General features: G+C 34.1%; 1 protein-coding gene across 1 annotated transcript; it reads right to left on the bottom strand.

The window, feature by feature from the left end:
• Positions 1-1661: 1661 nt before the first annotated feature.
• On the bottom strand, positions 1662-6492 carry Task6 (TWIK-related acid-sensitive K[+] channel 6). Its single transcript, XM_018548427.1, has 5 exons — positions 6366-6492; positions 4865-5020; positions 3806-3981; positions 2232-2561; positions 1662-1976 (listed from the first exon to the last, which is right to left on the bottom strand). The coding sequence occupies exons 1-5, from the start codon at positions 6490-6492 to the stop codon at positions 1662-1664; spliced, it is 1104 nt and encodes a 367-aa protein (XP_018403929.1).
• Positions 6493-12295: the final 5803 nt, after the last annotated feature.

Here is a 12295-nt window from a genome sequence, read left to right as displayed (position 1 = left end):
TTTCTCTCTCTCCCACGAGAACTTGAACGTATATATAGCATTTGTATTTTTTTTTCACGTATTCTTGCATTTTTACACACACATACGACATTCCCACACATACTCGTTCGCACTCATTCGCGATTTCGATCACCGACATTCGTACCTCTTTACATTCGCTCCCTTTCGTCTTTCCCATGTGAATTTTTCATGTTTTCACAGAGTATCTTTCGGTCGCAAGATACATAATTATCTCCGCAGTTTTTTTGTACATGCGTGACTTTTCAAGGTCAGTTTATCGCATAATTTCACCTGCGATGTGATTCCACATTTTTCATTCTATTTAAAAGTTAAATAAAAAATAAATATGAGAATATAACGCGGAAAATACACACACACGAGCACAAGCATTATATAATACTATTCGGTATTCCAAGTCGTATCTGATGTTCAAAACATGCATAATATAAGTGTGTGTGTACACATACACACACGCACGCACACATATATATAATATATACACATACTTGAGATTCACGGAATGTAATCGAATTTTTATTTTGAGACTAGATTAATTTTAAATTAGCGAAGAAAATTGTAAATGTAAAAGGAAATATGAGAGCCTGTGTTTATTTGTATACCTTTGAAGAAAATATTAATCGAAATGTAAGCCGAAATATTATATAAAAGAAGAGTGATAGAAACGTCAACAAGACTTCTACGAAGCGAAAATTCGAATAGCGAAACGTAAAACAAACATTTTAAAAAGTAAACACTTTTTATCACTGTTCTAATTTATGGTTCCTAAAGATTCCTAAAGGTTTATATGCTTCTGTGTCACTTTCCTCTTATATTCAATGCACATTCCGATCTGTATTTTCACTAGGATATTGTTTCAACAAATATCCTTACACAAGTAATATCTTTCTCAAGGAAAATATAATAACTTCAATTACAAAAGATCAAAGATAACTTATCGTTAGCTATGGACTAAAAATAACCTACATTGCTATAGACTTATCACACGTATAGAATCTCATCGCATGTCACACTCTTAATGATGCCAGCGAACGACACAGCCATTTATCTAGAGCGTGAGAACGGAAAGCTCGTCCTGACATCTCGAGCGCCAAAATTCTCGCTTCCTCATTCGTCGAATTCTCATTTCTCACTCGACGCACAGATGCATCAAAAATTCATTCATCGTACATCGGATATTTTAATATTCTCGGTTACGTGAACATGAATTAAACTCGGATGATGGCGGAATGAAAGAATTATACGTATCGCGTGGGTTTACGAAACATTTTCGTTGAGGAGAAGCATCCGGCGCCGTCATTATTCCGGTGTCTCAATCTGAATTGAACAGTTCCATCTCGATCCAATTTCTAACCAATTCCAATTTTTTGACTATCTGTACGCGAAATCTTACTCTCACTCTACGAGAGTGGAACGCAAAAAAGGGAGAGAGAGAGAGAGAGAGAGAGAAAGAGAAAGAGAGAGAGAGAGAGAGAGAGGGAGAGAGCGCGAGAAAGATAGCGTCTCGACGACGATTGAAATTCGTTGAAGTCGCCAGGCAGAGGCACACGCTCCCCTCAGACGGACACTCGCCGCGGCTGCTCGTGGTAATGATGCTGCTGCTCGTCAAGGAGTATCACACTCCTCGCAGCAGAACAACGGCGTCAGATGCTGGCACGATGCTGATACAATGGCGGTAATGGCAGCATTGAGGAATTCTGTGACGACCGCAGATCGCCTCGCACGCTCAACGCCGACAGCTGTTGCATTGGCAGCAAGTGTGAGATCTTACCCGGCGAGCGGCGCACCGTGAAACGTGGTCTCCGCCGCTTCCTCTGGAAGCCGCTGCAGCGGCAACTGCACACTGACGCTTCGTCGTCCAACGACATTGCGTTCCCGTGATTGCCAATTTGGCCGGACAGTATCGAGCCGTTTGCCGTTATCACATCACCCTCAAGACGCACCGCGCCCTGGGCCGCCTAAAGGAGGAGGTGAAAGCGATCGATTAATCCTCATGGATGAATACTCATTGCAGTGGAAATGAAAAAGTCCACTTGATAATACTATTTCAATCCGTAATATATCTTTATGTCTCTTATGTCGCAATTCGTAAAAATTTCATGTAAGAAGAAATGATAATTAGAGAAAAATAGTTGATAAATACTAAATATACGATAGAATAATGGATGAACGAATCTTATTATGTTAGAGATACAGGTAAGGGTGATATGTACCTGTAACGCTTCGGCTTCATCTCGTCTTTCATCCTCCGTATTCATAGTCACGAATCTCAAAACCAGTAAATTAAGCGAGGCCGCCACGATCGCCAAGCCGAAGAGAATAAATATTAGGGCAAACATCACATACTCAGGCTTCTTGTTGAGCGCATTATCCTTCTGCAGCGCGACCATGTCGCCGAAACCGATTGTCGTCAAAGTAATGAAGCAATAGTAAATGGAATCGAAGTAGGACCACCCCTCGTACCTGGAGAACGCAGCGGCGCCGCCGGCAATAGTCATGCATGACAATGTTGTTACCACGCAGATGAGATTTATCTCCGAGGCCTGCAATATGTTGCATGTTAATTTATAAGTCTAAATTCTGTTACTTACATATAATGTTACATATATTGTATCATAATAAACGCTTAAGGAACAAGAACGATTCGAATAATTTAATCTTCGGTATTCGAGCGAAGAAGATACTCGAGGGAAACTGTACTAGATTACATTATTCAAATGATATGAAATAGAGGAAACCTACATAGGTTCGCTATAGATTAACTTTATAATACACGGAGAAAAATGTAAAGTAATATGCACTAGAATTCAATAAATTTTATAGAATTGGCAGATCTACGTAAGCACCCGTTTATGTAAAATTTATGTATTTTACTTTTCTGGTAAATGAGCAATAGTTGTACGGCTACATTGCACGGTACTTTTTATATTTCATAAAGTAAATCTTTAAATTATCGTACACATCTCATTAGAATTTATTTACTTTACCGACGAGTATCTTTTGTCTTAGAGCTGATAAAATTTATTATACTTTATTGCGCGGTAAAATTATAAGCGTGTAAAACCTTGAGAGTTGTTTGTACTTATAGTCTTCAATATAGTATTTTTTTTACTATAAGATAATAATTACTTGAATGAATCTATTGTAATCGTAATGTATTATACTTTTTTTTAAAATATCTTTTACTGTTTTTTATTTTTATTGTTAGGCAAGTAAAGTTTATCATAAGTTCAGCACAAATAGTCAGAATATTTTTACTCGTAAGATAAAAATTACAATTTCTCTCTCTCTCTCTCTCTGTATGTGTGTGTGTGTGTAATTTTGATTTAAAAAAATTTCAAAAAGCCAATTTGAAGCCAAATTAATTATTAGATTGTAAATAATTCGAGATATCATAATTTTGATTTTATGATGATTTTATAGCATCTTTCATATTGAAAAAAACAAATTTCTATCAAAGTTAATTCTTAAAACATTCGTAATTTTTTAAAATTCAATATCTATCTCGATATTTCAATATATTTTAATTTAGTCTACAATTTATTTTCTGTACAAAATTCAACTTTTAAAAGGATTCCTATATACAATTCAAATGTTCGCATTTAGATTATTATAGTTCCACTATTTTAAACAGAAACACAATTTCGTGCATAATTAACTTTAATAATTTGTAGTACAAAAATTTCAGCGGTTTTAGTGCAGCCTGATAGAAAGTGCACTATTGATGTTGATAGGACGTGGAATGTTCTAATGACAAAATATATGATTCAAATAAGCTTATTGTTACCTGGACGTTCCTACAGTTTAGAACCGTCTTTACGTTCCGTATCACAACAGACGAGAACTTATTCACGCGTTCTCCTATACTTTGGAACATTACGAGTCCTAATGGGATACCAATGATCGCGTAACACATCGTGAACAATTTGCCGTATATGGTAGTCGGCGTTGAATGTCCGTAACCTGCAATATAAATGAAATGCAATATGAATGTAAAAAAAATTTTCACAGTTTTCCAGCTTCCGCGCGCGATCGAAGAGAAACGATATGAATTTAATCGCGACGTTTCGTGCGAAACTACGGAACATCGTGTACAATGTGAATCCGTGTTTTCTGTTACGATGAAAATGGTTAAATCGATTAAAACGCACTGACTGGCGAATATATCTCTGACGATCCATTCGTGCGTTGCTCAATCACTTTCAGTTTCAAAATCACGATCATTCACAAAAAACTTATACAATCGAAAATTTATCTTTTGTGATAAATGAAAAATTGATATACGCCTAAAATGACAAAAATTGTATAGAGCTTTTATTTTTTCTAATTTAAAAAAAAGCAGCTAGTAGTGGTTTAACACTTATAGGGCTCTTACAGACGAAAGACGAGTGAGATTTTGGCTGTGTTCTAAAATTTATTGCCACAGTACTGAGAAAATGTATAGTGCACGTGACGTAAGCTATAGAATTTCAGTACTGGCAGTAAATTTTGGAGCACAGCCTTTGTAGCGCCACAATTGAAAGCGCCGACCGTTCATACGGAGCTATTTTCTGGCGCTACAGAAGTGTCACGACTATGTTCATATGTATTATATGTTCATATGTATGAACAGGTTGGCGCTTTCAATTGTGACGTTACAAAGTCGCTTGTTTGTAGGAACCTATGAAGAAAGAAATCCGAATTGCAAATCAAATTTGTTTTTTCCAAACTGTCATTTGGGCACCCGCCAAACAATTTGGGTTATCTAACAGGTTTTCAATGCAAATAGATAGTAACGCAGTGGTAGTTACGCGCAATAAACTCGATTTGAACATCCAACGGTATTCAGGGCAATGGTGACATGTACCTATCGTGGTGAGGACCGTTGTAGCGTAATAAAACGCGCCAGCGAACTTCCACTGTTGGCCAGCTTTGTGAGGTTCCGTCTTCAGCACCACTGTTTCCATAATCTTGAAGTCGTCCTCGCTTATATTGTATTTTCGTATGACCATTTTCTCAATGGCTGTGAACAGAACGAGCGTAATGATTATATTGATACGTATCTCGCGAGTCGAAGGTATCAAGAGAAGTATGAATATGATGCCTATATAATGGTGCATACACCATTATTTATTATTATATTATTATTTATGATAATTTCATCGGTAAAAAAAGAGAAAGAAATATCGCTTTTTATTGAGTGTTCTTATAGAATAACATTTTTTTCGAGGGTGAAAACTTTATGTGTATTAATATTACAGCAAGACATGTTACAATAGAAATCACTTTTAATACAAAAATGATGAATAATTACAAAAAAGAAATTAACAAGAGAGAGAGAGAGAGAGACGAGTGAATATATCACACAGTTAAATAAAATGACTAATGACCTCTGAACTTTTCAGAGCGTGCTTTCAGAGATTCTGCCGGAACAGATGCTTCGTACATCAGGACGACGATAACTCGATTCTTTTAATAAAAATTACGTGTCAGTTACGCGCAAAACTGTCCCTTCCATGAATATAAAAGCCGAGGCTCGTCTTTGTAAAAAAAAAAAAAAAGAACCACAAATCGCTGTTTCACTACTAGAATTTATAAGGCTCGCGGGAGATGGCATTTATCAAGCGTTATTTTCGAGCTATCAGTGAGACAATGGCCACGATGTTGTAAGATCGTTCCCCTCTTTGACGATAGTGCAACGACATTCTTCTATTGGGGATGCCTCGCCGCATAACGTATATTCCGCACGTATGTATGTCTCGCACAAATAGCGCCGTCGCCGCATACACGATTACACACTAATGCACTCGTACATAGAGCTCGTTGCTCGCTATATGGCTAAGTAATCTACACGAATGGCAATAAAGGAGCTTAAGGAAACCCCAGACAACACAAATGCCTAGAAGCGTTGTAGAAACGCGTCTGAGACACTTAAATCCCTCCGATAATCTTTTCGACTTTTCAGATGTCTTTTAGACTTTTGTTTACTTAAGATTTAAGACTTTTTATTCATTCAATGAAGTTTTCTTAAAATCATATTACGAGAGAAGAAAGAAGCTATTATATATATATGTATATCATATTGCATAAATAAAAAAATAGAAATTACATAACAAAATTGCACGAAATAGTTTATATAAAATTGGAATCTTATATGAAAAAAATATTTTTTTCTTGTTGAAAAAATTAAAGCTTTAAATTAACTGTATTGTGTCATGTCTTTATGTATTATAATTATAAAATTAACTTTGAGAGGCATTATTTATAGTCGCTCGAGTCACTTCCCAAGAAAGTTTAGTTATTAAAAAAATTCACCTGCCTATCTTGAAATTTGCAAAGCACGAGCGACTTAACGACATCGAACTTACCATCTAACGCTTCTTTGCGTAATTTCTCCGTCTCGGACTCGAGCACGTCGAAGATTGCAGCACCGACGAGGAGATAGGTAAGCGTGAAGACGATTAATGATAAAGTCCGGACGTTTTGCTTCTTCATTCTCTAGTGAGCCACATGCTCACTAGCAGGGCCCCGGCCCTAATTACTTGCATCGCTCAGTGAGATACAATTTGGGTTGCTGGGCCCATGATGACCCGTTCTCTCTTCTCCTTCCAAAGTGATACTTGACGGGGGCCCCTCTCTTTCTTACCAAACGCTACAGACTTAACACACGATCTCTTGTCTTCAGGATATCTGTTTCCTTGCCATAGCAATCATGCAGTCGTTTCCGTTCATCTGAAACTATCGCGTCTACTTGTCCTATCAAAGCTAAAAGAAGTACTATATAAGAAATATTATCGTACTAATACAATAATTTATTAATAAAAATCAGATCGATAATAAATTTTTGATAAAATAAGAAATAAAGGTGTATGCAGTAATTGGAGCACCGAATCGATTTCATGGCAACCGAAAGCGAGCCAATGATATGAACGAAATTTACAAATCTGCTCCAGCAATACTTCGCGTTATTTAAAGATGTGGGTCACTTAAGAATGAACCGCAAAGATTGAAATCGATTTCATTAAACACTTTTTCCCTTCCCCACGAGTTCACTCTTTCGGAATCGCTTTCTTAGGTTGAAATTCAGATGCACGATGAAAAGGTATAATCGTTCTAAGCGATTAAGCGAGAGAGATGATTTTAAGACTTTCTTTTTTCCTCATTGATATAGCGAGTCAAATCGTATTTCTTCGATGAGGATCGGACTGAACAAAAAATGTGCTGATTTAGAAGAAAAGAATTTTTAGCTCACCTGCAACTTGTTCCGGATTCTCCTTTAGGTACGACGAAGAGTTGAGCAGAATGATATGGCAGTGCTTTCGCTGCTCCCACTGCCACGTTCCCTCCATTCCTCGGCTTAACACCCTACGCTTTCAGAGCCGACTAAACAAAAATAAGATGAAATTCTGATGAGTGACGAGGCACATTTCGCCGGGAAATTGGTTTCTCATAAAATTCAACATTCGAGAAACAATGCCGAGTGGAATTTATTTTGTCAATATTTGCTGACATTGTTTTTCACTTGAAACTGTTCTGATATCAAATTTTTTTTATATTTATCGGAAAAAATACTGGAATTAAGTGAGCAAGGTAAAGATTTAAAGCATGACAAAATTATAAAAAACGCTAAAATAAATTCATATATCGTATATGAAAAATATATATAAATGTTCAAAAGAAGTGAAATGTAAGTTACCGTAAATTTGAAGTCTTTTACTAAAACTACATGTCGATCAGTGAGAAAATGACTGTACAAACAATTAGAATTGTTTTGAATGTGGATTAAAGGGGGGATTTGGGATGTAAGAGTTTCAGACTGGCTTTTATCGGGATTAATTACTCGATCCAATTGAACTCTTTGTTATCCATTAACTTGTTAATTGCTTCTAGTTAAATGATATTTGAGAAAGTAAAAATTTATAAAATCCATGACAAGATTAACAAATCTTAACAGGAATAGTACCTTTATAGTACAATATAATCGTTGGTGATATATTATTGCAAGATATCTAGCAAGTATCTGATTCTCATATTTACATTGAATATATTCTCCATATTTATAATTCTAAGATTAGATAACTATATATACAGTGGAACAGTTTACATTACAAATACGAACAATGTTTTCATCGAAGATTACAACCTGCGGTAATTTTGGTGCATTTAGATGCGTGTTTGTTCATGAAACTGGAAGCATGAACACTGAAATGTACATTATTTTCTTCGTATTAGAACAAAACTCACCGGAATCGTGTTGATTTTGGTCATTGATTTCCACTAATATCTTCTATATATAATGCTATTCTGGATTGTTACATATATATGCCCTATATTTCATAAAAAGTTTGCTTTGTATAATATATTTAATTTTTAAAAATAAAAAATGTAAATAAGTCATTTTGTTACGTTAAATGTATAGGATATTCTGGATCCTTATTGTGTCTTTAGATATAGCTTTCACATATATGACTGCAATAAATATCAGATCCATTTTGTAATAAAGATTTAATCGTGACTTTTGGCGGATCCTGTATAATAAGATATATAAATGTGCGCAATGCTGTGTATAAGACAGAGAGAGAGAGAGAGAGAGAGAAAAAAGATGAAAAAAGGAAAATAAAGGGAAAATTTCGCGAGGAAGTATCTAGTAAAGAAGAAAACTGCTCATTATCCATCCAATTTGAGATGAATTCTAGTAATTCTGTAGGAGAGACCGAGGTTAATTCGGCACTTTTTTTTTTACGATTTTTAATAAGAAAATAAAAGCTTTTAGCTAAATAAATGGTACTGTTGAAAAGAATAAACCTTTGGTTATAAAATGATTCAAAGCATTTTTGGTCTATGTCACTTCGTTTCATAGGCATAGAAAAAATATGACACAACCTCTAAATGCGATATTGCAAAATTCCTGGGGTAAAGTCAGCACCCCTCCGGGATAAAATCGATACACCTCATGATACGCGCTAAAATTGATATAAAAATACATCATTTTCCTTTAAAAGAATAAAAATACTTTATTTCTTTATTTTCGCTCTAAAAAAGAAGATAAATGAGAAAAAAATGAAGAGATAAATGTTTCACTTTTGTGCGCGCGTATTTCGACGTCGAGTGCTTGTTGACGGTTGCATATCACTGGTGCCATTTTTTTTATTTATTTTCTTTGAAGATTTGTCAACAATGTCCGATGTACAATGTCCGCTGTACAATAATGTCCGTTGTACAATGTCCGTTGTACAATAATGTCCGTTGAACAATAATGTCCGCTGTACATTGTTCGATGTATGTACAATAATGTCCGTTGTACAATAATGTCCATTGCACAATGTCCGATGTACAATGTCCGCTGTACAATGTCCGTTGAACAATAATTTCCGTTGTACAAATGTCCGATGTAGGTATATAATCAATGTAAAGTCATATCAAATTCTTTCAAATCTTACCCCGTCTCTTTTTCTCTTTTTCATGGTTTAAATTAACGTTTGCGTAATAGTTTGTTAGAAATTGACGGCCTGTGTTTTATCGAATTTACGATAAATTGCTTCCGAAATTTCCATTTATTATACAGGCAACATTGTGAAGCGAGAAGAGAGAAAGGGCGAGAGAAGAAGAAAACCATTTTTCGCACATTGAACTCGTGGAAGAAGAGATCGCGGAAATTCCTTCGTGAATCAAGGTAACGATTGCGATTAAAATCAGCGATTTCTTTCACGCAGAAAATCTACTGAATACAGAATAGAGGAGACCGGGGACAAAAATAACATTTTGACTTTAAAGTATTATAACAGTTAAAATATGTATAATATTTATATTAAAAAAGTATATACCTTTAGATGTAGAATTTATTTAACTACAAAATTTTCTTTAATTCAATTTTTCAATGTAAAACTAGAGAAAAGTTATGTTTGTTTAAAGACTGAGAAATTTTGTTATAACCGTCCCAATCCCTGGGACGATTGTAACAGCAGTAGAGAAGGACAATTGTACCATATTATTTATAAATAAAATAATGGTTATTTTATTGATTTTATTAATAAAACTGTATATATAATTATGAACATTTATTATATATTATTGTTATCATATTTACTATATATAAGTACTGCAATATATTTAATGATAATCAAATTTATAAAAAAGACAAAACGAAAAAAATACTTTCCCTCTAACAAGTATAAAATTAAAATATAAAGGAACAACGTATAAAAATAATATTACAAAACAATATACTAAAATGAAATCAGTAAGTTCAGGGACAATTGTAACGTTACAACTGACCCCAGGCATCAATGTTATTATTGTCCTCTAATAATATTTTATGATTTATAGTAAATTTTTTAAATAAAAATCTAGATAAAAATTAAATCAAATGTGAAAAACATCAATACGGATAATCATTAAAACATATTGAGATAATACATTATATTTTTATTATAAAGAAAAAAAATATTTTGAATGTTATGCACGCAATAAAAGTTACTTGAAGCATGGAAAAAGTAATTTCTACTCCTGCATTCGTGCACGTTCCGCGAAAATCAGCATGTAACAAACGATTCAATGCCTACTTGTTTATAGAATTTTACTACGCGAGCACATGCATATGTCTGCTATCGTTTAAAAAATATTAACGATGTTACTATTGTACCCTAGTACTTCTGTCCCCGGTCTCCCCTAACTATCAATTTATAATTATTCGAAATATATCGAAATAATTTATAATTATTTTTATCTTTATGTTTTAAATTAAACATTCTGTATTACATAACTGGCCCTTCAATTGTTCTATTTTGTTTTAATATTATCCGTAATTCATAATGATCGATTTAATCGCTTCCATATGATTCATGTTCAGTGTTACATGCAAAAAAAATTATCGTGCGGATTTAACATACAGCAGCGTTTTATCATCTTTTTCTATGTATATAAAGCAAAAAAAGTAAAAATAGATTTACTTGCTAAATTTACTTTTACATTTTTGTCATTATCATTAAAATTGTAAGTAATTCTTAATCAAAGATAGATAAATTCATAGTAGGTAGGGTACGAAATGTCTCTTCTAAAGACATGAAATATCATGATAGATGCTTTAAAGGTACACAAGGATGATAGTACAATTTTTGTCTTTGGCAATTTAAGAAAAGACACATTTCTCATAGGAATTTATATCCTATACCTATGTATAACCCCAATCGGGGGGTCAAGGAAAAGGTCAAGAATCTATCACTTTAGGGGAGGAACGTCGTAATTCTGCGCCATCCAATCATTATCTCGTGATAGGATCTTCATTGTCGTATCCTTGGATAGGTCACGAGTTTAATAACACCAGTTAGCTATCATACTGCTCGCGATGCTTCCTAATATCGATTATTGTGCGCACGATTCTGTAAAGGGTTGTTGCGATAATGGCTTATTTGCTCCACTGAATCAACGAGAACAATAAGCCGTGGTAGACAAGTAAAGGACGACGTACTCGATCGCCCACGCCGCTCTTCTCTGAAAACAGAGAATTTTCCCAGAAATCTGCTAAGCGATAAATCAGTTTCTCATAACGACTTTGAATTTGCCTAATATGAAAAATGCGAGAAATATCGTTACGCAAATGATGGAGAGGTCGATCTATTTTTCAGATACACTCGACACTCGGATTTTGAAACTGAACTGCATGTAATTTATTACTACGGACAATACGATTTTATGCACTATAATATACGTACTTATTATTCTATGTTGAATTATTCCAACAAAAAAAAAGTATAAAATATAATAACAAAGCTAATACGATTTAAAATTAGATTAAAACATAAATTAAAATTAGAACTCTGGTAAAAATGAGACTGCACGAATGTTTCGCCTCTGCACCTGCTTTGTCTATTAAAATCTATGAAATTCTGTTTTAAAGAACATAAAAGCATCATGAGCTTTTTACAACAAAGTTTTTGTGAAAAAGACCGTGCAATTCATGTATTTTTGAGACAAAAGGTAATAAATATCTGTGAATATCTTGTTTGAATAAAAAAATTAGTTAAAAAATAACACACGTAATAATAATTTAAAAGATGTTGCGGTACTTCATCTTACAATTAGACACGTCTCTGGTTATTTCACATATCTTTTCAATCTGTTTGCAATTTGCTCCAATAGACTATACAATATTTTTTCATTTAATAAGATAAATTTTGTTATTTGTTGCACCGTTTTGATGCTTACTATGTTTTACGACTTTTATGACGAATTAGTGCACCGTGTAAATTATCACATAATAATATGTATATCGAAATTACAAGAGTCGATTATATAATAT

Source organism: Cyphomyrmex costatus, unplaced genomic scaffold (genome assembly GCF_001594065.2).
Source record: "Cyphomyrmex costatus isolate MS0001 unplaced genomic scaffold, Ccosl1.0 scaffold72, whole genome shotgun sequence".
In the NCBI taxonomy this organism is placed as follows: Eukaryota; Metazoa; Arthropoda; class Insecta; order Hymenoptera; family Formicidae; genus Cyphomyrmex; species Cyphomyrmex costatus.
The sequence above is the reverse complement of the archived record's forward strand: the minus strand, read 5'-3'. Positions and strand labels throughout refer to the sequence as shown.

What these genes read in the sequence shown, in the direction of transcription:
- Task6 (XM_018548427.1), bottom strand. Translation starts at nt 6,492, where the DNA reads ATGAAGAAGCAAAACGTCCGGACTTTATCATTAATCGTCTTCACGCTT. An exon ending in AACGGTCCTCACCACGATAG is followed by an intron (nt 3,982 to 4,864) that starts GTACATGTCACC and finishes TTTATATTGCAG; the next exon opens with GTTACGGACATTCAACGCCG. An exon ending in TAAACTGTAGGAACGTCCAG is followed by an intron (nt 2,562 to 3,805) that starts GTAACAATAAGC and finishes AACATATTGCAG; the next exon opens with GCCTCGGAGATAAATCTCAT.